The sequence below is a fragment of the Haliotis rufescens genome, unplaced genomic scaffold (genome assembly GCF_023055435.1).
Source record: "Haliotis rufescens isolate VD_foot unplaced genomic scaffold, xgHalRufe1.0.p SCAF_6, whole genome shotgun sequence".
In the NCBI taxonomy this organism is placed as follows: domain Eukaryota; kingdom Metazoa; phylum Mollusca; class Gastropoda; order Lepetellida; family Haliotidae; genus Haliotis; species Haliotis rufescens.
Window position 1 is genome coordinate 45,931,811 of NW_025964334.1, and position 26,697 is coordinate 45,958,507.

At 40.0% G+C, this 26,697-nt stretch overlaps 1 protein-coding gene across 2 annotated transcripts; it reads left to right on the forward strand.

The window, feature by feature from the left end:
• The first annotated feature begins 254 nt into the window (after positions 1-254).
• LOC124142928 (LIX1-like protein) lies at positions 255-26,064 on the forward strand. 2 transcript variants are annotated; one of them, XM_046511652.2, is made up of 4 exons: positions 255-989; positions 13,005-13,168; positions 21,907-22,047; positions 22,726-26,064. In XM_046511652.2, the coding sequence occupies exons 1-4, from the start codon at positions 752-754 to the stop codon at positions 23,137-23,139; spliced, it is 957 nt and encodes a 318-aa protein (XP_046367608.1). In that variant the 5' UTR covers positions 255-751; the 3' UTR covers positions 23,140-26,064. The 2 variants fall into 2 exon arrangements, with proteins under 2 accessions (XP_046367608.1, XP_046367609.1); XM_046511653.2 differs by lacking the exon at positions 255-989 and adding an exon at positions 11,133-11,322.
• Positions 26,065-26,697: the final 633 nt, after the last annotated feature.

Below are 26,697 nucleotides of genomic sequence, written 5' to 3' on the forward strand. Positions count from 1 at the left end.
TGGAATCTGTCAAGCCCGGAGAAAGATATACCTGGTTTATATTATCATTTGTGGGTCATCGATGTACGTAATACCCCCATGAACTGGACAATATGTATGTGAGGTCTTGACTGACCAACTCAACGTATTTCTACGAAGACCGTGAGCGCTTAAAGACAAAAATCACCAAGTCAGTTTGTGGTTGTTTTGAGATGACGCCTCGCCTCGGTGAATTCTGTGTGTATTTACTGTTTACAGTGGGCACAGACATGTGACGCGTCATTGACTTGTGTCCTCCTAGCGGCACTGTAAATGTGCATAATATAGATATATGGAGGTATCGTGAGTGTCTCGAATGTGTACTTTGGATTTATACTTGAATGGACCAGAAAAAGACACGGATATCTTTTTGACACGTTCATCTGAACTAAAATTAGACACGCTGCGAGGGATCCGCATAGCCTGTTGATTGCCTAACCAAGAAGCTTGATCTACTGTCACAAGAAGCTATCACTCAATTGCAAGTGGTTGACATAGGAATGTATTGATCATTTCAAGAATTTGATAGCTGTCAGTCGTGAATTTTTTTCAGAAGGGGATCAAGGAAATAAACTTGGCTACTTCCTATGTTGACTGAGTAGATTACAGGATTCCTTTCTTAGGTGTATTATCTTGTAGAGTGGGATAGATGGTCTCTTGTCAGTCCCAACATATAATGCATGTTGGAGGAATAACCATTACTGGCCAGTGAAGTTTCAAACCAAAATAAACAATGGCATCTGGTGGTGGAAATGGTCGACCAATGCCAGCCCCAAGAACAGGGAAACCACTTCTTGCACCTAAGCCTCATCCACCCTTCCAACAAGGGGCTGCAGCTGCAGCAGCCGCTGCACATCTCCTCGGTCCTCAGGGCGGGAACCTTACCGAGGCTCGTGCAAAGACTGTCCTCAAGGAAGCAGTGGATGCTGTTGTCAATAGCTTTGCTAAACACACACATGGATATGGAAGAGGTGAATCTTTTGTAATCGTTATCATGGTTATATTTACAAATTACCATAAAAAAATCTATTTATTCAAATTATTGTGATGACAGATGTATCAAGGCACCTGTAAACATGGTAATAGTCAAAATATGGTACAGAAGCTTGAAATTACATTGCTATGATGATTCTTTGGGCATGTTGAATGATATCTTACTACTTATTCCCACTGAATATAATTCCCATGTGACATTTGACTGGATTCACTTAGTTTGAGTGTCAGTAAACAGAGCTTACCATTGACACATGATGGAGCGATGGTCAACATGGTCAATATATCATATGTTGTTCAAAAAGGCATATCTGTTCTAAAGAAAGACCAGTACTTTCAGTGTTATGAATAACATTTCCTTTGCATAGATTATGTGGCAATGTCCTCAAACATGTTAAACTACAATAATGATTTTAGACATTTACTGTGTATGTTGTTACGTTAAGACCATGCACAAACTCATCTTTCAATACAGTTATTGATTGTTTGATGGTAAAGTGTAAGGCTTGCATTGTCATGTTCAGAATTAAGGATAAGAATCAAGGGGTCCTTGCCAATGCCTTCTTGTTAAAAAGTAAATATTTAGAAGATCTCTAGATTCATAAACAGTAATACCATTGCAAAACATCTATGGACCCCTGGACACACAGGATTTAATTTCTGCATTATTAGTATATTACTCATGTACAGCTGATGTATATGTTTCTCCATTAGCAGTTGTTCAATTATTTTAGTACATGTATCAGAAGGGGGGTTATGGTCTGAAATTGAATATCTGCACATCAGAAATGTTTAATGGTAATCAGCATTTGAATATATATATCTTTGTTTCAGTGTGATTTTCATCATGTTCATTGACATGTCTTTTTCAACAAAATCATCCTGTGTTTCAATATCATGTTCATATCGGTCATTTTGGCTGTAAAACACCATGTTTATCTAAGCTAGGGCAGAATAAATTATGTATTTCTTTGCTGAACAGTCAGACCAATTCTTCGCCATGTTAGACGAGCAGCATAAAGCCCGGTTATTACATGTCGGAGATGAAACTGTCTCAGCATGCTTAGGGCAGCCCTACAAGACACTTAAATCCATCTGAACAGCCCTCTGTCAGTTTGTTGGCTTCTGGCACAAGGCCAGCCTCCAGGACGGCTTGGTAATACAGGTGGTGGAATGAGGACATTAGCAAAATACAAGCTTCAAAGGATATTTTTTTTATTACCTGTAACAGACAGTTTCTCATGAACCTGAGCTGTATTCTCGGGTTGCAGGGACGATGAGTGTTCAACACAGGATTTAGAGTGAGATTTAGAGCACAGAGCTTGGACAATGTCAGAATATATGAATAATGATTACTGTTGACAGGGTGACTCAAAGAAGTGTTATTTACATGCAGTAACTGCCTTATCCCAAATACTCAACAATGTGCAATGTGATCATGTTGAAGGTCTTTATTGTATTTTAAATACTTTTGTGGTGGTATGAGTTATTCAATATTCCATGACGGTATGGACTGCTCACTACATGCTCAGTGATCATGATGATGACTAACTTGATTACAGATACATGCTGTTAGCATGACTGGTATTACAACCAGGTAATTCAGTTAATAACTTGAGATCTTCAGGGTTAAACACCATCGTTATATCCAACTAGTTCGGAGGTCATTTCGAAAAAACTAGTTGTTTGGAAGAACCAACTAATCCCTCTATGTTTTCTCCTGGTAACAGGCTGAGAAGCTGTGCTGTCTCTAACCCAGAATCCTTCAAACAATTTGCCAGCTGAATTGACTGTCCATAAGTAGCACTTGTATATACAAAAAATAACTAATGGAATAGTAATGTTAGTACCCTTTGCCTCTTTAAACTAAACCATGTTCTCAACTATTCAGCTATTCTACATGTTGTGGTATGCTCGGTGTATTTTGAGTAACCTATCATCAGCTGATCATACTATTTGTCCAGGGGAAACCCCAGAAGGAAAATCATTGCTTCCACTGCTAGTTCCAGACAAATGACTTAAATCACATAACTAGATTTTGGGAGAAAACAAGTGTTCACTCAGATTTCGATTATTCTTGAGACTAGCAGACAAATGGTCATATTAAAATCTGAAGAAAAATAAATACCAATAATTAGATTAGATAATCGTGATAATTACCATGATTACTGTTTAACACAATTATTTCCATGATTTCTAATTACTGTTATCATTATTATTATCATTTAATTATAATCTTATAATATTTATTTATTTTTATTTTAACATGTGTTTAATGTAAATTATGTTTTTAATAAAATCATAATACCAGCTACCTGATTTTCATCGGCATGGTCAGTAGCTTGTTTTGACCGGTGAAGATCCGAGGTAGAATAGGTCTTCAGCAACCCATGCTTGCTGTAAATGGCGACTATATTTAAAGGAGGCGACTAACAGAATCGGGTGGTCTTGGTTGATGCATGTCATCATATCCCAATTGCGTGTATCGATGCTCATGATGTAAATCACCGGATTGTCTAGTCCAGACTCGATTATTTACAGACCTGTCATACAGCTGGAATATTGCTGAGTTTGGTGTTAAGCAACAAACACACAAACAAATGATTAGTTGTCTCATGTTCCGTGACTGTGACTTGCAGTGAGGATGTAGACCTAGTAATTGTGGTATGTGATCCAGCTATGTGTCCCCTCGCTCATGTTCTCTTGATTTTAGACACATGATTAGTGTTGGGAATTGGTTAATAATCATGTTCTCATATTAGATCATACAAAATTAATTGATCAGCATCATTTTCTGTGTTAGCATGTTCCATTCAATAAAACTAGACCAGACATAACAAGAATCAACATGATTACCAAGAATGCTTACTTCAGCACTATATTATTATTTTTATAAAAACTGGCCTCACTTTTTTCTTCAGCAGTAAGTTCTTGAAGTAGTGAACAAACCTTCCCAGGGAACCAAACTCTTTCATGGTTTTAAGATCATTTGTGTTCAGTTATGGAAAATTGCTTTGGTTTACTTGGCTGTTTGAACCTCCTGATAAATCTTTGATGATTTCATTAATCGGAACAGAACTACATGTGATACATTGGAAGAGGAGTAATTGTTCGAGGGTTTAGTTCCAGTTTTCTTGATGCAAGTCTGGAAGTTAAGCTTGGTTTGAAAGCAGGGCTTTTGTTATGATTCTGACTCACCTACTCTGTCATGTCTCTTTGTTTGTCTTCCGTGAATTAGGTCAGGGTACATGCAGCACTTCATCATCAGGATAAGCAGTGATAAGTTATGTAAATTTATGATAAGTCAGCTTATCTTAAGTTTGTTATTTAGTTGTGCTTAACTCTAAGTTTCTTAATATTCTTCAGCAGCCTATTAAGTTCTCAGGTTTAATTTTAATGGCTGTCTTTGATTTTTATTGAGTGCTACCAAACACTGTGTTAGTTTTTTTGTTAGTTTGTTGTTTAACCTCGCACTCAGCAATATTCACAAGCAACGATCCACGCAATTGGTCTACAATGACATGCATGAACCAAGTCAGCGAGCATGATCACCCGATCCCGTTAGTCGCCTCTTACAACATGCATGAGTGAGTGTTGTCTAACACCGCAGTCAGCACTATTCCAGCTATGTCACATGGACCTGTAAACCCCTCTCAACCAGACAAACCCACCATATTAGAATGATGCGTTGCTGCAGTCAGCCAAATCACAGGGCCTGACCTCCAATCAATGTCAGATGATTCTTACCACAAGCATGCGTTACTTCGGACCAGGGGGCATGGTTGGCGCTGTCGTATAAGGCTGCGTCATTCGCTGTACAGAGTAGGCGTACAAGAAACCTATGATAGTGGGTTCGAATCCCAGTTCACCTTGATTATGTTTCTCGGTTTGTGAGCACCAGACCTGTGCTCATTTCAACAGTGGAAGATGTCGAAGACCTGCATCACTTCAGGCTACCTTCCCACTTCAAGCAAACATGTGATATAACTGAAATATTGATCATTGCTGTGCTAAACCAACTCACTCAGTGGACCAATTTTTCTGCAGGACCCAGCAAGGACAGTGTATTCGTATCTTAATATGGTGAAGACAGATTCATAGCTTTATAGAAATTGTTATATTTACTGCAAGGCTCCCCAGTACATGCTATGCTATGTAAGTCCAAGATGGACAAATCATAATGGCCATCCACAGCTGTCCAGTTATATTTGGTCACTGACTGACTTTCAACATTGTATTGTCCAGGCCCAGTTCCATGACATGATCTTAGTGCTACAACTGCCTCAAGTCTGTTGAAGTAGGAGATATAAATAGTCTTAGCACTAAGAATGAGATAGCTCTGTGGAATGGTACCGTGATCATGGCACTGACAAAACAACAATGGTTGCTTAGCCAGCCAAAATTAAATTTGAATTTATATTGGTGAGTATCCAGTTGAAGGCTTGCATAATAAAAACTCTATCTAACAAGTAGGTAGAATCCAGCTGGAACCTATTCTCATTATCCACTTGAAATAACCCTCAGATTACAACCATTAAGTAGCAAGGTTTTATTTCCTGATAATTCAATCATTAAGTAAAATTACAGTGTGTAATGTCATAAATTAATTAAGTATATACACTACAGAGTGACCCATTTCCTGTTTAGAGCCTTCGTCTGAAGTGAGGAATGTTTGCTATCTAAAATTACAACACTTGTAAGCCCTGATGGCTTGGGTAATAGGCCTGAAAGGCTTTTAAAGTGAAACCATTAGTCTTACTGTCTGAGAACTGTGTAGTGTTAGCACAGAGAACTTGATCCCACAGTTCTCAGTGTGATGTCTCTTCCTCTGCTCCTGTGTAAGTGACAAGACATTGACATGCCTGCCACATGGTTACTGAGGCAGAAAGCTCCCCGGCTACATGATATAGACATGGATAGATGTTATGTCTTCCCTGTCACCTCAGGCTAGAGCAGTAGGACAGTGTGAGAGGTGTGTAGATCTGTCCCCCCTTATGTTAGCCCCCACCCCCATCCCCAACTCCTTTATTTTAGCCCCACCAGGCATGTACAACTCTCCCCCCTTATGTTAGCCCCACCAAGGCCTGTACATCCCCCCCCCCCCCCCCCCCCTTATGTTAGCCCCATCCAGGCCTGTACAACTCTCCCTCCTTATTTTAGCCCCACCCTAATCTGTGCAACTCTCCCCCCTTATGTTAGCTCCACCCAGGCCTGTACAACTCTCCCCCCTTATTTTAGCCCCACCCTAATCTGTACAATTCTCCCCCCTTATGCTAGCCCCATCCAGGCCTGTACAAGTCTCCCTCCTTATGTTAGCCCCATCCAGGCCTGTACAAGTCTCCCTCCTTATGATAGCCCCATCCAGGCCTGTACAATTCTCCCTCCTTATGATAGCCCCATCCAGGCCTGTACAAGTCTCCCTCCTTATGATAGCCCCATCCAGGCCTGTACAAGTCTCCCTCCTTATGATAGCCCCATCCAGGCCTGTACAAGTCTCCCTCCTTATGCTAGCCCCACCCAGGCCTGTACAAGTCCCCCCCCCCCCCCTTATGATAGCCCCATCCAGGCCTGTACAATTCTCCCCCCTTATGTTAGCCCCATCCAGGCCTGTACAACTCTCCCTCCTTATGTTAGCCCCACCCTAATCTGTGCAACTCTCCCCCCTTATGCTAGCCCCACCCAGGCCTGTACAACTCTCCCCCCTTATGTTAGCCCCATCCAGGCCTGTACAATTCTCCCCCCTTATGTTAGCCCCATCCAGGCCTGTACAATTCTCCCCCCTTATGTTAGCCCCACCCAGGCCTGTACAACTCTCCCCCCTTATGTTAGCCCCATCCAGGCCTGTACAATTCTCCCCCCTTATGTTAGCTCCACCCTAATCTGTGCAACTCTCCCCCCTTATTTTAGCCCCACCCTAATCTGTACAACTCTTCCTCCTTATGTGAGCCCCATCCAGGCCTGTACAACTCTCCCCCCTTATGTTAGCCCCATCCAGGCCTGTACAACTCTCCCTCCTTATGTGAGCCCAACCCTAATCTGTACAACTCTCCCTCCTTATGTCAGCCCCACCCTAATCTGTGCAACTCTCCCCCCTTATTTTAGCCCCACCCAGGCCTGTACAACTCTACCCCTTATGTTAGCCCCCCCCCCCCTGATCTGTGCAACTCTACCCCCTTATTTTAGCCCCACCCAGGCCTGTACAACTCTACTCCTTATGTTAGCCCCCCCCCCCCCTGATCTGTGCAACTCTCCCCCCTTATTTTAGCCCCACCCAGGCCTGTACAACTCTACTCCTTATGTTAGCCCCCCCCTGATCTGTGCAACTCTCCCCCCTTATGTTAGCCCCACCCTAATCTTTGCAACTCTTCTCCCTTATTTTACTCCCAATGTTATATTTTCTCAAAGTTAATTTGTCATTTTCCAAAGAGAAGCAGGAAGTTTATTATGTTTATTGATAAACAAATGTTGTAGACAAATTTTCAGTGTCTAAGATACCATCATGTAAAAACGACAACTTTGTAGAACTTTAGCATGTTTACTTATAATGAAAGTATTTTGTGTCATCAGCTCATCATAGTAGATTATTCTGTCATGATGAAAAAAAACAGTGGCAATGGACACTGATCAACAGCATCTGACAATATCTTTTCTTCTAATTTGGTTTCAAGACTCAAATAATTTATTCCTTGTCTGAAAGGAAGGCATTGTTACCATGGTTCCAGAACTCTGATATTTCAAGCAATGTCACCCGCTAAATGCTGTACATAAAGACTACATATGGCTTTCTGAATAATGAATACATCCTTTTGTCCTTTAATCAAGTCAGATTAAATATGCATGACTTCCCCTTGACCTTGCTGAGAATATTGTATTTGTTTAATGGGTGCTAATTGCGTGTTTATTAAATATTCAGTGCTTCTATGTGCAGTGCTATCCTGAATATGTGAAGAGTGTCTCAGAACTTAATGAAATTCAGTGATAGTATTCTCTTGGGATGGATAAATTAAGTTTATGCTTAAAAGAAATCACATGACCATAAATACTGAAAGGGTTTGAGGTTCAAGCAGTTCCATTACATTTGGAATTGCAGATACCATAAATACAACTTTAAATGTTTGTGTGATGTTTTTATTTGTGACCCCAACCCAAGCAAACTAGAACAACAAAAACCTGAATATTTTCCGGTATTTAATTGCTGATTAGAACATGTAGACTTTTACCCTTTTTCATGACATGCCTTGATAAAACAGTTGTTGAGATGAAGTCATCATTGATTGAAATATTACATGAATATGTCGCCTTGCTACACTCCAGGTGAGGGTTTAGGTCTATGTGTGAAACAGTGACACTCTACCAGAACACAGATAACAATATGTGATACTGTACAACATACAAGCTTCCTGTTACTTGTGTGTCAGCAATCCTCATCCTTATCTGCAATAGGATTAAGTGCTGCAACAACAAATGTCGTTGTTGTTGTTGCATTAGGTGTTTAAGAGGTCGCCTTCTGCCTAGGCAATTTCGGCTGACCTGTCCCTCTTTGGGACTCCTGTGTGTGAGAAGGGTTCACATATCTATTGTGAGTTCGGTGTTCACATAATTTCTGTTTTTGCATTGATATGATTTCTATTTTCTTATATTGATATGATTTCATTTTTATCCTTGGCTGCTCTGTTTATATACGTTCGAGCAGCTGTCCATCTCTCAGAAATAGAGTTAGTTTGGCCTTCGCTATTGCATCTCTTGGCTTTAGGAGATCTATGACAGATAGCGGATCTAACTGCAATTCTTGTTTTAACCTAGCCCGGGCCGGGGCATGGTCTTGACATTCTAGTAACAGGTGGTCAATGGTTTCAGCCTGATTGCAAGATGAACAAACCTTGTCATAGTGCTTTTTGTGACCAAGTCTGAGGCGTGAGATAGCAGTTTCAATTTTCCTTTCATTTGAGTATGAGTTTGGCTTTTGTTGGACCTTGGGTTGAATTTTGTATAGCCATCTGCCGATCTTACTTGCGTCCCATTGGGTTTGCCATCTTTTTGCTATGGAGGCTTTGATTTTGCTTTTTATCTCTAGTTTACTAAAGGGAATAGGCTGTATATCCGCTTTGTCTAGAGCTAGCTTCGCCAGTGAGTCTGCTTTTTCATTTCCATGAATATCTATGTGAGAGGGGATCCAACACAGCTCCACCTGTTGCCCTTGGTCCGATAGTTTTGTATATTCGTATAGAATATTGTTGACTGTGTTTGGCCTGGAGTTTGAGTTTCTTCCACTGATGGCCTGAAGTGCACTTAGCGAGTCTGATAGGACGACTGCCTTTGCTTCCGGGAGTTCCGGTATGAGTTTGAGTGCATGATGAATTGCCTCCAATTCAGCCGTGAATACTGACTGACCATCGGGCAAGCGAACTGAATGTGCTTGGGGTTTGGAGCTGTGGATATGGATCCCGTAACCAGCACTGTTGTTGATAGGATTCTTGGATCCATCAGTGTATATATGGGCCCAGCTGTCCCAGGTAGTTTGAATTTTAGTGATAGCTACTGAACGTAGTAGGGTTGGGTTTTCTCTTTTAGTGACTTCTGATGTTAAAGCAGTGTCAACTTTGGGAGTTTGTAAAGTCCAGGGAGGGTGTAACCCTTTGTAGTGACTTTCTGGAGGCTGAATGTCATCGCAATTGTGACTTTGAATGAGTTCACGTACTAATATCCCAGATGGCTTTAGTGAGGGATTTTTTCGAGCTAGGGCCTCATCTCGAGCGTTTTTGTCTTGCCATATCTTTTTAACCAAAGGGTTTGATGTTCGTCCCCAGAACGATAATATTGCCTGCTCTCGTCTTAGTTTCAATGGGAGTTCTCCCGTTTCTACTTGTAGTGCTTCTAGTGAGGTGCCTGTCGCTGCGCCTGTGGCCAGTATTAGGGCTTTGTATTGTATTCTGTCTAGTCGCCTCAAGACAGTATTTGATGCTGAGTGAAAAGCCTCACAACCATAGTCAATTTTTGATCTGATAAGAGCTTTGTAGAGGTCCAGCTGAGTGTCCCTCGATGTGCCCCAAGATGTGCCTGAAATTGCCCGTAATACGTTCAGGTCTTTTTGACATCTGTTTTCCACATATTCGATATGCTTGCGCCAAGTGAGGTGTTGATCAAGGATAACTCCAAGAAATATTGCAGATTTTTCGAATTTGATAGGTTTGCCTTTTATGGAGACACGGGGTATCATAGCATCTTTCCCCCGGCGTTTGAATAGAACTCCAACAGTTTTTTCACTTGAAAGGGTGAATCCCCATTTATTGCACCATTGATCTACTCCGTCCAGGGCTGACTGGAGTTTTTTTCTGATTTGTGAGATATCTCTGTGCTTTACCCATATTGCTCCGTCATCAGCGAACTTAGAAGTTTGGGTAGGAGAGTTGACATGGTCAAAAAGATCATTGATCATGATATTAAACAGGGTTGGGCTTATAATGCTGCCTTGTGGCGTGCCATTGTCCAGTGCCATAGGATCCGATCGATTGTTCCCTATTTTAACTGAAAGCGACCTGTCTTGCAGGAAGCTGTCTATGAAGTTTGCCATGTTCCCTTCAACTCCATTTTGTGATAGTTTTGAGAGGAGTCCGTCATGCCATACCATGTCGAAGGCTTTGCTGAAGTCCAGAAATACTGCGGCTAGGTATTGTCTGTTTAATTGGGCTTTTTTTATTTCATTTCAACAAATGTCTTCAGGCCATCTGATTAAATATATAATTCTCTCCCCCTCTTTGTGTCAAAGGTAATTACTTTGAGCTTTGACAGCTGAGGGTGTTAAATTTACAGATTATTACACCTGGGCAGCTAATTAGTTGCACCGAACAAACATGTTAAATAAACACCAGTAATAATAGAGGTGTTAATTAGGGCAGTTGTCGCCAGAAGAGTGGGTTAGGACTAGAATATTGTTTTACATCGTGTTTATTTTGACGATTGTGTAATTAGCTATTGCTACACATAACCTCATGTCGAATGCCACAAGATGCCAGTGAGGCTTGCAGCAGCAGCTTGTTGTGACGACTTGGGAAAAACAAACGCCCATGTTGGCAAAACATGATTCAATACTGAGCAGGATCAGTTTGTTCACTTGGGGCCAGGGAGAGCACAGCAGTCTGTAGACAGGGATGCCCGGCGCCTTTCAGTGGACATGTTAGGGACGGTCTGGTGCAGTGCAACTGTGGTGTAACCTGCAGCTCAGGCAACAGTGCACACAACCTCTGTTCTACACAATTTGGGATTCATTTTACAAAATGTTGCCAATGGATTATGACTTTGCCTCTGCAGACTGTAAGTTGATACTTGTTTATGTGTTTTTGTCATCATGTTGGATGGCTTGGGAGAAAGGATTGGGTCATGCCAGTTTTAGGACTTTTAGATTTGTCAACCATGTCCATGTTGATCATGTTTCAATGGAATATGGACAATCATTGAGCTCACGCTCCTTGTGAACCAAAGGAACCTTTGAGGATACATCAAGCTACTGTATTCTGTGATCGAGTAAGACATATCTTTCTGTCATGGCTATGAACTACACGGGACTCGTGCATCTTTTGAAGTAGTTTGAGTAAGGTATTAGATTCATGACATTTTGTCCAACTCATTGTCTGTAGCATATTTGCCACCACAGTTCAACCGGTGATGTGCCTATTGACATTACTTCAAAGTATAACATGGTTTAATATCTACTGCAAATACCACAGGGTAATGCAAATATTTATTTGTCCTGTAGAGGTCAGTGAGTTATTCACTTTTTGTCAGGTAAATATACTGTATTAACACATTCCTACTCCAGGCAGCCTGGGTTGTCTCTGCTCAGAGTGTCCCCTCCTTCAGAAGTTGTGCCATATGCAAAAATTCCAACATGTCATGTTTGTCAGACACTGTGGATGTTGAGGTGTCTGTCATGGAGTTTGTCTATTCCTTTGTATGTATGTTGTATATGTAGAAGAAACTGTTCATCAGCACGCTTTGCTCCATCCGCCCCTGTGCACCTTGCCACCTCGTCGATGTTGCCACTGTAGTGGCAGAAACTGGAGTATTGCAGGGTCACGCTGGGCTACGACGGCGGTTGTATTGATTCTAGGTGTTGATCGTGTGTAGAGACATGAGGATAAACTGGAGAGATTTGTCTTGATCGTCATTAAACTTCCTCCTGCGATGTTGGTAAATCTGAGAGATAATACCGCTTTCCCTCTGTCAACACTATAATTACTGTTGTTTGTTCACACCAGCTCTGATTGGAAGGAAGGTTGAGGGGTCACCTGCTATGGCTTGTTGGGAAGATAATTACCAAGCTTTGATTTCATATTTGGAGACATTCTTCACGACTTGCAACCACAGTTCCGTTGCAGCTAGTGCTAATGTAGAGAGTTTCCTATTTCATCTTGAATTGCAATTAATGAAAATATCATTACAATTCTTGTCCAGATTGTACTTTGTTCTAACCAGTGACAAACCAATACATGCCTTTTCATATATTTTTTTAATTGTTACTAGTAACTTTTCTCATATTCCGACAGTTTACCATGCATGTTTACCTTCTTGATTTTCTTACATCAAACGAATTACTTAAAATGAAGCCAAATTGTTTGTACCCTTTGAAACAGAGAATGGGTCGTTAACCTATGTATACTTTGAATGTCATGTCTATTTTTTCGGAACAATTTCTCCAAAGAAAACTGTTGAACCTCAAAGACCTGAATTTAAAAACATTTTGGTTGTACTCAGAATAGTAATTTTAAACTAGTGAATCATGTCATTGTGGTTGGTAAAAATATTTTGGTATAGCTCACATGGGTCTATTTAATATGACACAATGTATATGTGTATAAAGTTTTATCTGATATGTATGTGCGCTGGTGAATTTAAAAGTAAATTCCAAAACAGAGACACATATATCTTGTTACCATTCAGGGAGTTATCTATCCTTAGGCAGGTCATTTTAATGAGAGTTGTCTCCCCTATTTCAGTGAATGTGGTGGAGGCTTTGCAAGAGTTCTGGCAGATGAAGTTAGAGCGGGGCGCGGACCTGAAGAATGGCGCCCTGGTGGTGTACGAGTCAGAGCCGGCCTCATCTCCGCCATACGTCTGCTACGTCACTCTACCTGGAGGCAGCTGCTTTGGCAGTTTTCAGGTAATGTGATCATTTGCTTGGAAGAGATTGTGACAGCTATGAAAATGAAAACTGACTTATAACAATATGTTGATGCTATTGTCAGAGACCAGTTGCCCAAGATGAGATGTCCTAAAAGCCAGTTGAACTGAGCTTTTTTGTTCATCCTCTAACATGTCTAATGTGTGAAAACATTTGGTCTGATTGACTTGCAGCTTTCTTCAAGGGATGTTGAGGTCACGTTAAGCAATTTATTTAGTTTCAGTCACAAGTTTTCATGTTTTATAAGTTAATAGAGTTAAAAAATGCTAGAAACAACATGGACTTGTTTAAATATGTTTTATGTGGACAGAAATCAGGACTCCTTAAGATCAGTGGAGACAGCATTTAGCTGCTTGTTGACATTGGTGCTATTAGCCCTGCTAGAAACTGCAAAGGTTCAACATCACCCAGCGTTTGTTAACACGAAAACTCTCTAGCAGGAGAAATACAAATCAGTCTAACACAATATCAAATGTCAACACTGGAATATCAACAGTGGAATGTACAAGTCTCCCTATCCTGGACCACATCCATGAATAACTGTCCCATCAGCATTCCACTGACAAACAGTTCCAACATTCACCACTAGTATCCCGGCTTCTGAGGTGTTGAATTCCAGAAGTTTTTGTGGGGTAAAATACAAGATGTTTGCAGGATTCAGTTAACCAGCTTCTCAACAAGCTAGCAAATATTATGTCAGTGCTCTCTAAAAGTTTGGAGTCTAGTTTGTGTGAAGTTGATACGTTTCAACACAAGATAGTTGTCATGTTTACTTAGCTGTACACCAAGTAGTTTAATGGCATCAGTATTGAGCAAAGCCATGGGAATTGCCAGGTATATACACTAGATCTCACTCTGTCAACACTAACTTGTACATCGGTAAGTCGGTTACTTCATTCAGCCCTCGGCTTGAATAACCAGCTCGTGTAAACATATTTATCTAAAGACATTCTTATCAGCCAATATGAAGTCCTTCCTTTAGCAATTTATAGCATCCTGCAAACAGATATTTGAGCCGACAACCAGCTATATCTTTACAAATATCCCAATACCCAGGTATACAGCATTTATACATGCTATAGGAGCCATGGAGTTTGTGTACTTTACAAGGCAGTCAGCCTCAATTTGGTATCTCATAATCCTTATTCAATAGCTTGCGATGTAATCACACACATGAGAGCGGTGCTTGCCCGGCCCGCCCTCCCAGCTATACAGACAATGCTGCATGCTAAGACCACTACTGGAGATATGCCATTGACCGAACACATTGCTGGGGCCCGTCGGGAATGTTATAGTTTGAACAGTTTGATCTCAACATTTTTGTGTTAAATTTGGGTCTTTTTGCAGTGTTAGGCAAATAACATGGAACTGACAAATTTTGTACAAAACGTCCTGTTTTCATGCTACTTGTATTCTCCCCATCATGGTCTTACAATACAGTTTCCTGGTGTGTTAGGTTATGTTCACACACACGACTGATGGAATAATAAAAACATTTTACGTATGTTTGCAGACTTAAATATTTTCAAACATGTTATTCTTCTTCTATCAATTATGTGTATGAAATTGTGAAATGACAAAATGTTAGTTTACATGGTTTAGTCAATGATGAAATATCAAAACAGCTGGTGGCCCTTCAATGGTGGAGAGAGAATGATAATGAAGAATTAAGATATACAATTAAAATGAGATCTGTAAGAGGTATTGAGGATATTTATTGATGCGGGTATCACTCCTAACAATATGTCATGTGTCATTGACACTTTCGAACAAAAGCCTCTTCTTTAGGCACACTTGCCACGTTGTGTTTATTTCAGGTTAAATAGTTTGTTATCAGTACAAACAGAGCGCATTTTATGGCTATTTTGTTGTCTGTAGACACAGAAACAGTTTTCTTTGTTGCTGTGACTTGTCCAGCTATCCTCATCTGTTGGGTTCAGTGTCGCTAGCATTGTGTCGTTGGCCAGCGTGGAACAGGTGTGGAATACACGTAGAATCTGTCATAGGCAGTTACACAAGTGGTGGTCACACTCCGGTGAACGCCTGCTATGTGGTGTGGTATTCCGATAGTCTGGGACGCGGGCACATGTCAGCTCGACACCATAGGTGTTGTCAGCACCTGTTTATTTCCCTGTATGTATTTTGTGATGTTTTAGGAATTATGCTGAATTGCAAATATAAACAGCATGCAGGGAAACTTTATTTGTAAGCATGGTTAGTGTATGTTGACATTTGTCTTCTTTCAATATTTAATGAATTACTTTATATATTTTCTATATTGTGTCGGAGTTGAAACATCTTGGAAACACTAATGTTAAGAAATATGTATTAATAATATCTACCTTCTTGATTAGGCATCACTGAATTCATACACAAAAGTCTAACTTTTTGCTGTGATAAAATGAATATATTTTGAAACAACTACAGATTGATTTTAGCCATGTTTACCCCAACAACAGACAGGTGGTAATCCATTTGTTGTGAGGTTATCAAACACCTAACAGCAGGCAGTCATAGTACATGTGGTAGAATGTGGACTCAACACGATCATCTTGGCCTGTCAGCCAGTGTTTGAAATAATCTTAAAACCCAACAATACAGTCGGACAGGTGACCCATAAGTGTTGCCTGCCCATTTTCAAAGCTACCTGCCCCCATTCAGACATTATAAATATTTTAAAAATAATAAAGATAAGAGACAATATGATTCAGTTGAAATAATGCAAACAATCACTTGAGAGTCACTTGTTATAATTAAACTGAATCTGTAAGTAGTCTTAAAATTATCTGCCTGACAGTCGGGCAGATAGAAGAAAATTTCATGGAGCCTGACAAAAAAGTTACCAGCCGCGGGCATGCACTTATTTCGGACACTGTTGTCAGCTTGATGTGGGTAGAAAGTGACACAAGACACAGGAATGGATATTGTGCCGACACCTCCTGGGGTTTATCTAGGATTCTAAACTAGGAAATTGGGAAAATCTTTATTTATTTTTTCTAAATTTTGCTTAATTCATATTTTCTAAATTTAATGATATTATTTCCTGGCATTATATGTATAATGTATGAGGAAGCATGAAAGTCACTTTCTTTTTACTTTATCAGTGAAATACAAGTCACCTTTAAGGCTTTGTCTACAAAGCCATAACATCGGTAATTATTAACAGGAATTGGGAAAGTTTATGATTCTAATTTGGGAATGTGTACTGACATTTGCTGCAGACTTGGGAGAAGGTCTCGATAAATTCCCTGCAGACCAAAGATCATGTTGTAACATCTCATTTATACATCTGACTTGATGTTCAATCTGGAACATGTAAAATATTCACTATATATGTATTAAATTTGAACCCAGAGGCTAATAGATTGCAGTGTCAATCGATTCTCTAGGTATGTGACATCTTAGTCACTGGAACATCAATCAGATAAATTTACTTATCCTGCGGCAAAAGTACATAGACATTTCAATATTCTGTGTAAGTGAAAGACAGTTGCGATGGGGCTTATTTTCATGGTCTGGTGCCTGCATGTGTTTAACCTTTGTCCTGCCCCCTGTCTAAGTGGCTGCAAGTGGGAAGGTAACCTTCTATACCCAGATCAACCCTGATAGTGACAATGGAGTGAGGGCTGCCGTATGTCAGGCAGAGGTCTTATCCTAATTGATACCTGATGGAGCAGAGTCCACCTGAATCTCAAGCATCTCCTTCTTCAGCCCTCGTAGGGAAGTAATTATGTAATGCTAATTTTGTACTTGAGTAATGTCAAAAGCTCTGTTAATATGGTTAACAATGATGTCAAATATGGACTACTCAAATACAGGTATTAAAATGTCATTAAAACTTCCAAAGTTGGAATTACAAATGTCCTATTCTTATTGAAATACATTTGAGTCTTGTGTCGCTCTTGGACATGTCGAAGTCCTGGTCTCAAACTCATCTGCAAGTCCATGGTATCCAACATAAGCATACAATTTTCATGATGTCTCAAACCCCTAATAATAAATAACTCAAACTCTTTTCAGGTCCCAACGTGTTCAACACAATGAGGTTGACTGTGTATATATATGTCCCCACGTGGTCAACACAATGAGGTTGACTGTGTGTGTATACATATATATATCTATGTCCCCACATGTTCAACACAATGAGGTTGACTGTGTGTATACATATATATATCTATGTCCCCACGTGGTCAACACAATGAGGTTGACTGTGTTTATACATATATATATGTATGTCCCCACGTGGTCAACACAATGAGGTTGACTGTGTGTATACATATATATATCTATGTCCCCACGTGGTCAACACAATGAGGTTGACCGTGTGTGTATACATATATATATATATATATGTCCCCACATGTTCAACACAATGAGGTTGACTGTGTGTGTATACATATATATATGTATATATGTCCCCACGTGGTCAACACAATGAGGTTGACTGTGTGTGTATACATATATATATATATATATGTCCCCACGTGTTCAACACAATGAGGTTGACTGTGTGTGTATACGTATATATGTATATATGTCCCCACGTGGTCAACACAATGAGGTTGACTGTGTGTGTATACATATATGTATATATGTCCCCACATGTTCAACACAATGAGGTTGACTGTGTGTGTATACATATATATATATATGTCCCCACGTGTTCAACACAATGAGGTTGACTGTGTGTATACATATATATATCTATGTCCCCACGTGTTCAACACAATGAGGTTGACTGTGTGTATACATATATATATATATATATGTCCCCACGTGTTCAACACAATGAGGTTGACTGTGTGTGTATACGTATATATATATATGTCCCCACATGTTCAACACAATGAGGTTGACTGTGTGTATACATATATATATATATGTCCCCACGTGTTCAACACAATGAGGTTGACTGTGTGTGTATACGTATATATATATATGTCCCCACATGTTCAACACAATGAGGTTGACTGTGTGTATACATATATATATATATGTCCCCACGTGTTCAACACAATGAGGTTGACTGTGTGTATACATATATGTATATATGTCCCCACGTGTTCAACACAATGAGGTTGACTGTGTGTATACATATATATATATATGTCCCCACGTGTTCAACACAATGAGGTTGACTGTGTGTATACGTATATATATATATGTCCCCACGTGTTCAACACAATGAGGTTGACTGTGTGTATACATATATGTATATATGTCCCCACGTGTTCAACACAATGAGGTTCGACTGTGTGTATACATATATGTATATATGTCCCCACGTGTTCAACACAATGAGGTTGACTGTGTGTATACATATATATATATGTCCCCATGTGTTCAACACAGTGAGGTTCGACTGTGTGTGTATACATATCTGATAACTAATGCTATTGCTCTGTAGAGATAACCTGTATTTCACAAATAACCAGACAAAAAAATATAATTTAATGCTCAATAAAAATTATTGTCTAATATTTCAGTGAATGTAATCTCAAAATACAATGTTAAATACCTCTGAATTTAGGAAGATTAGGACTTTAATAAAATCCCTATTGTATACAAAATAGAGATTTTTCAAACATATTCCTGACAGGAGGCCTTAGTTCAGAATCCTGCATAAGCTGACTTCAAAGGTTAACATGGTTAAAGAAGTAATCATGTGTCACCTGTGTTAAAGCATTGTATGATACATGAGTGGACTTGGTGTATTAGCCAAAGGCAGTGAGGTTATCGAAAGTCCTGAAACAAATGACAGTTTTGTGTTGATGTCACCCAAGTCAAGCCTTGATAGGCCACCAGACACCTAGGGCCTGCTGCTGGAATGTAATTCGGATGACAGATAACAGACTGGCCAACGGTCAAGGTGTATGTTTAGAGAGCACATGTTCCAGGTGACTGGCTGCTGTATGCTGACAGCCATGTTCAAGTCACACAGCTGAGATCCCATCTCTTGTCAGTCTACCCAGCCATACAACCACTGCAATGTATTAGCACAACAGAGAAATAAACAAGTCACAAGCCTGCCTTCACATCTATTCATGCATACACAATCACAGGAATACAGTTTCAGCTTGGGTGACTTGAAATTCACATGAAATGAACAAGTGACAGACAGGTAATGCTTTTATTAAAGAGTATATAGGTAACTGAAGAAGGAGGTTGGCAGTGTTTGGAAGGGGACTGTCATCAAGCTTTGATACAACTGATTTATTTACTTACAGTCATTTCACCGGCTCTCTCTATTGTAGGGCACATATTTGAATAAGTCTGCTGTTGGCAGGTGATATCAGGATCAGTCTACTGTGGTGTAGGTGATATCAGGGTCAGTCTACTGTATGCAGGCGATATCAGGGTCAGTCGACTGTGGTATAGGTGATATCAGGGTCAGTTTACTGTTGTGCAGGTGATATCAGGGTCAGTCTACTGTATGCAGGTGATATCAGGGTCAGTCTACTGTATGCAGGTGATATCAAGGTCAGTCTACTGTATGCAGGTGATATCAGGGTCAGTCTACTGTATGCAGGTGATATCAGGGTCAGTCTACTGTTGTGCAGGTGATATCAGGGTCAGTCTACTGTATGCAGGTGATATCAGGAGCAGTCTGCTCTGGGCAGGTTGATATCAGGGACAGTCTGCTCTGGGTCAGGCTACGTCATTTTTGTCTTGTGAGGAACTGGTGAAATTTAATACTGAGTACTGTCTCGGTTCCTGTAATCAGAGATAGAACACCTCCCTGTGCTTCACTGCATTTCCAAACAGGGTTTACTGTAGGCTGATCTTGTCAGTAAATTATGACCTTCTTTTTGCTCATACATTCTCAACATCACCTGGTTGCTGGTTATTTAACTTGTACACACAGATCTAATCTCACATACATATGCCACCACATCCTCCACAGAGTTGGAGTCGCCAGAAAACAGAGAATTTCAAGTGCTTCATAAACATTGTCTGAAACTGCACAGAGTAAACTGAGAGCCTTAAGCATGTTAAGTGTCACTGCTACAAGACCATAACATACTTTTCCTGATAACAGGTCCGCTCAGTGGCATGAGAAAATACCGGTAAATTCCTCCGTTTTCAAAGCTTTGTATAAATAACATGCAAAGATTTGTTTGATGTTTGGTATCACTAGAAAGCCCTGAAAATCAATAATATTACAGTAACCTCACCAGGATTATTCTTGTTGTCACATGGGATAATACTGGATAATTGGTTTCTTATGACACTTTTGCTGTTATCTAATATAAGGATCACAATTGGTCAAAGTCAAGCACATGACCTAGTGTAGTCAAATTACAGCAATGGATACCATCCTTGTGTATGATATGTTTTAGATTTAGACAAAAGCCTTTGGTTAGTTCGTGTTATTTTTAAAGTTTTAAGCAGTAAATTGCGACCTGAACTTCATGGACATATCGCGATAGGTTACGACCTGTGACAAAGATTTCTCATGCATATATTTATTTGCATCATGTCTGAGCCTAAAAATTGAGGTGACAAATAATGAGATGTTATTTGACTTACATTACATGATTGTACAAAAAGATAGTAACTTAAATGCTTGACAATGTTTGTTGATTTTATTGGTTACTTTATTTAATTTATTTACAATTTGCTTGATTGTCTTTATCTTGCTCTGTGACATGTTTGATATAGACACATTGTTGAAGCATGTGTTCCAGATTTTTTTTTCAATACAATTGCAGGAAATAGTTCATAATCTTAAGTACTTTGAAGCTGGACCGTTTCACAAAGCAATGCTAGTGTTATGATTCATTACCATGTTTACAGCTTAATATTGAAAACTATCACCCAAAGAACAAATCTGTTGGCCTCGGGCTAATGTTTATTTCGAACACTGTTCATAAATATAATGGATGTTAAAAAAACTTGTGTGATTGTCATAACAAAGTAATTTGGAAAATAGCTTGAATATTGTTATGCAATGAAACAGTCTTGTCATAAATAAATCAAATGTGAGTAGTTAAATGTTGATGTCCTGAGGCAAGAGAGTCCACTAGCTAGGCCTAATACCAAAGTCTAGTTTAAGGATGTTTAGTGGACACACTTGCCTCAGGAAGATGGTATTTTGCAGCATTGGATATAGATAGTATTAGGGTTGTAACGATTTACCAATACCTACAATATCATCGATACATAGGTACAGACGTTACTTGAATTGTCAGTGTGTGAGATCGCGTTACGCTGAAAATAGAACAGGAACTGAGTTACCTCCCATAATGGCAGAAGTAGCATAGCGCAACTTGTTAGAATGGCAGAACACGGGGACGAGGTGATAGAGGATGGGCCCACTAACTATTACATTTAACAACCAGCTCTTCATTTAAAACTGTTTTGTTCTTGTTTTGTTTTTTGTTGATAATATTTTTTGTTTTTGAGAATAATAATAAATAAATGTGTGAAGCAAGAGGATTTAGAGTTGTATTTCAGTGATTTCATAATTTCTTACTATTTGTTCTCTGTATATTGATATCAATAGTATCGCAAGATACCAGGTGATACTCAGCTCTAGATTGCATATATGACCTTATCATGCTGGGAGAAGGATTCAGGTGGCAATGTTTCAAACATTTTCTGAACTTTAAGACGTGTAGTGGTAGCCAAGATCGTTTTAGTCTACTAGCCCGATCTCACATTTTGGCATGTTGTATCGGTATTTTTTTTCTTATTCCCAACTTTTTTGTTTGCAGAACTGCTCGACAAAGGCAGAGGCAAGAAGAAGTGCTGCCAAGATTGCACTCATGAATTCTGTATTCAACGAACATCCTTCAAGGAAAATAACTGACGACTTCATCGACAAGGCCATACGGGATGCTCTCGCTTCTTTCAAGGTGAGAAAATGTCTGTTGTGATTCAGCAGCCTCAGGGGTGATTCCAGGAAAGAGTTGGTTCGCAGAAACCTTGTCATGCCAAACAACCTAACAGATAGCATGATCAGGCTTGGTGACTTAGTTAAAAGCGTGTAAAGATCCGGGTTAGAAAAGGTCTTCAGCAACCCATGCTTGCCATAATCATCATCGTCATCATCATAAAAAAGCCATCATTGTTTGTAGGTCCACTCGGTTATTTACAGTTGCTGTTAAGCAGCAAAGATGTTCCTTGTGTTAAGGCCCGAATCTAGAGGCCGGGAGGAGCAGTGATGCATTAGTCGGCAAGGCAACATGTCCTTTTCATGCCGCATGTAATATTTATTACAGAAATAGGGTAACACTGGAATATGTTATAAAGTTATAAAGTCCTCCCACAAAGGCATCTTGGCACTACGACTATCACAAGTCTAGTCCTGAGTATGAAAGTTAAGGGTGCCATAACACAAAGATTGCTTGTAGTTAAGGAGCCCTTATCAGTATATTCATTTAGTTGCACACATTGAACTATGGATATTTCAATAATCTTAGATATATATATATCCTTTTTACATCCAATAATTATATGGACTAAATGTGAAAGATGTACCATTTCTGCCAATCAAAACAATGTAAAAATTCTTCCTTTCTTCTGTCTACCAGGGAAGCCAGTCTGACATTGAGAACCCCAGCACAGGTATCGGAGCCTTTAAGTTCATGCTTGAGGCCAACAGGGGGCGCACCATGCTGGAGTTCCAGGAACTGATGACCGTCTTCCAACTGCTGCACTGGAACGGCAGTCTCAAGGCCATGCGGGAACGCAGCTGCTCACGGCAGGAAGTGCTGGCACACTACTCCCACCGGGCACTGGACGATGACATGCGGTCACAGATGGCACTGGACTGGATCGCACGAGAACAGGAGGATTGTTCAATCATCCCTAGGGAGTTGAAAATATCTGAGAAAGAGTTAGAATCTGCACGACTAGCTGGGAGAGAACTCAGGTTCTATAAGGAGAAACGAGACATTCTAGTTTTAGCTTTGAGCCAGATCGGGCCTTCAGAGAGTATGGCCTGAGTGTTGCCAGTGCGTGGAACTTGGCTGTCCGAGTCTTGCATGGATGTATATAGTTACTCTGTGAACATCATGCATCGTGGTGTGTGACTGCCAGTAATACAGCTGCCAGTATCTACATATCTCAAGGCCAGATGATACGAGTGCTTCACACAACTTGTCTCTCATTAAGCTTCTGTTGCAACACAGCAAGTGAATGTTGCCTGTTTAGTTTATGCATGAACAAATGTATTTCCAGTGCAATGTTCCTAAAGAGGATGTGGCAAAGAATTTCTACTAGTGCATGTATCAGTTCTGAGAGCTGCCCCCCTGTGCTACAGCCGCCAGCTAAATGTGCACATTACTACACAATACTCCACACATGGACGTACATGTGACATGTGTTCATGTGTTGTCTACATAGACAAATAATGTTGTACAGGTGACGTGTTCATGTCTTGTCTACACAGAGAACAAAATTGTTGTGCATGTGTCCATATGTTGTCCACAAAGAACAAAATGTAGTGCATGAGTCCATGTGTTGTCCTAAAGGAACAAAACTGTTCTGCATGTGTTCATGTCTTGTCCACACAGAACAAAGATGTGGCAGTTGTGATCCAAGACTTGCTATTGTGGAGCATGTTGCAGTCTCCTTCTATAGCTGTACATACAAGAACTGTCTGCATGCCCTGTGTGTTTACTGCTTGCTGTGAGAAGAAGCATGTCCCTGCCATCTGTACTGACATCAGTAGTCAGTAGTGACTTGTTTCCCTGCACCCATCGTCCTCCACGACTACCACCACCCCACCTTCTATATTTATATATGATAATGTTTGAAATAATGGTCAGCACTCATACTGAGTACTTCATACAAGACGTAATGTCAAATGGCTATATTAAGTTCATTTTCAACCAACAAGATCATTGTAGATTAATTTCCGGCAATATGTGATTATCCTTATGACAAAAGTTTTAGTTTTTTTGGGGAGGGGGGTTATAGTTACATACAAAACCAAAGGCAAGATGTGCCAGGATCGGCCTTCTTTGCCCTGATTACTATTACCCACACACATGCTTGTGGGTTTATGCAAAGTGGTAAAGCCCATTTAGGCATCACTTGGTTATTCTCACCAGGCTCACACATTGTGATATGACTGAAATAAACTCCAAACTCACACATAGTTGTACTTTCTCCTACTTTCTGAAAACATGTACAGGCCACTGATGTGCACGTGAAGTCACTACAATTGTATATATAGATGGATCATTATGACGCAGAACCATTTCTGTATGTTATGAGTTGTTGATGTTTTAATGAGGCTGTTAAGTGTTGGAAGCATTATATTCCTGAATGCCAGGATATCTTGGCTTTGCCAGTTGTTTGTCTTTTATGTAATATTGTTGATTTCTGTTTGATTCTCAGTAAGTTTTAATTTATTTCAACCCACCTTTTGTCTTTAGTTTAAAAATAATTGCTGGAGAGTTTGCAATGTTATCAAATGCATTAGAGATCAGTAGTGAACAATCCACCATGGAAACTGCGAGGGAAATGCAGTGTGTAGAATTAAGATGCAGTTTCATCCCATGGAGACCTATGCATCAATAGAAGACTTCAGTGCAGTCATTTCAGCCTCGGTAATCCAGTTTCATATACAGCAGACCTCATCTTACATTAAAGAAAGGCACTTTCCTGTCAGATTTCTGAAGCAAGGGAGGTAACTCCATTTAGCCAGTATCCATTCATTGCACTTTACTCAGTATGTCTGTGTGGTGTGTCGATGAGAAAAGACCTATGGAAGTACAGATACAGTATGTAGGTTAGATTTAGGTCCATTGTATTTTGTGACATTATTGTCTCATCAGCAAAAAGTATTATGTGTGCTCCCAGAATATCATGAATATTATGAATGGTAATCAGTAGGAACATCATTGGAAGAAGAAAATTGTTTTCAAATAAAAAAATTAGGATATCAACATTTTACATGATTTGGTCCAGATTCATGGAAGCAAAATAGTGGTATTGTCTTATTAAAATATTCCTAAGGTATTATGTAGTCAACATATATTAAGTAAATGTAAAAGTTTGGCTTTAAACTTGTCAAGTGAGAATAAGATATAGTCAGTGTTTACACTGTAGTAGGGAACACTGTAATGTATGCCGGTTCCTACCTTCCTAGTAATGATGCCATTACTGTTAATGCATGTGTGTTGCTGTGTGTTCAGGCAGTCAGCTCGTCTCTGTCTCGCCCTGCTTCTGTGTGCGATGTATAGTTACACCTATTTTTGTTTAGTAGATTGGATTGTATTGCATGCATGTATTTGTACTCTAGATTTAGAAATAATCTCAAGCATGTGCCAAATTTTGTTACTTTTGGAAAGAATGCAGGTGGCACGTGATCATGTCTGTCTGAAATCATCAAGCATCTCTTGCTAAAGACTTCTTTAAAATCTGCAGACAGAGTTTTGGCAGCCATTTGTTGTTTTAAGTTGACTTAGACAGCGGTTACTGTTCTGGTGCCATGTTCACACAACTGATCATTGTTAACAAAACACATCCTGAATACTTTCCTTGTTTTCCAGTGTCACATTTGCAATCTATAGTAACTGAATAAGAAGGGGAAATTTTGCCCATTCCCATGTAGAAGCCTCACAATAAGTTGTCTCCATTTGTGAATGTGTAGCAGCCCTATCCCTCTGCATGTTTTGTAGGACATTTCTTCCTTTGAAGCGGCAGGGTTCATTGTCTTTGTGAGGGTGAAAGCTTCAGCATTTGGTGTTGTCTGGTCATTTTGTCTCCATATCAAACCTGTCTTTGTTGTACAGAGAGTCTAGAAAATATATGAGATTTATCACAGCAACAGAACTGCTTCAATATAATATACATTTACTCAGCATAATATATCTCTATAATACAGTCTGTTTGCATGTAAATAAAATATTATGACAGTATTCATCTGTTGTTTTTTGTTTTATGATTGGGTACACTGTGCACATGTTAATGATAATTGATTAACAAGAAGACACCATATTTTGCACATACTGTGATGAGAAGTCTCGGTGAGGCCCCCCCAGGACATAGATAGAAGGTTCTTTGAGGCCCCACCAGGACATAGGTGGACAGAATGTTCTGTGAGGCCTCACCAGGACATAGATGGACAGAATGTTCTGTGAGGCCTCACCAGGACATAGATGGACAGAAGGTTCTGTGAGGCCTCACCAGGACATAGATGGACAGAATGTTCTGTGAGGCCTCACCAGGACATAGATGGACAGAGGTTCTGTGAGGCCTCTCCAGGACATAGGTGGACAGAATGTTCTGTGAGGCCTCTCCAGGACATAGGTGGACAGAATGTTCTGTGAGGCCTCTCCAGGACATAGGTGGACAGAATGTTCTGTGAGGCCCCTCCAGGACATAGGTGGACAGGATGTTCTGTGAGGCCCCTCCAGGACATAGATAGAAGGTTCTTTGAGGCCCCACCAGGACATAGATGGACAGAGGTTCTGTGAGGCCTCTCCAGGACATAGGTGGACAGAATGTTCTGTGAGGCCCCTCCAGGACATAGGTGGACAGAATGTTCTGTG

What these genes read in the sequence shown, in the direction of transcription:
- LOC124142928 (XM_046511652.2), top strand. Translation starts at nt 752, where the DNA reads ATGGCATCTGGTGGTGGAAATGGTCGACCAATGCCAGCCCCAAGAACA. An exon ending in CACACATGGATATGGAAGAG is followed by an intron (nt 990 to 13,004) that starts GTGAATCTTTTG and finishes CCCCTATTTCAG; the next exon opens with TGAATGTGGTGGAGGCTTTG. An exon ending in ATGCTCTCGCTTCTTTCAAG is followed by an intron (nt 22,048 to 22,725) that starts GTGAGAAAATGT and finishes TCTGTCTACCAG; the next exon opens with GGAAGCCAGTCTGACATTGA.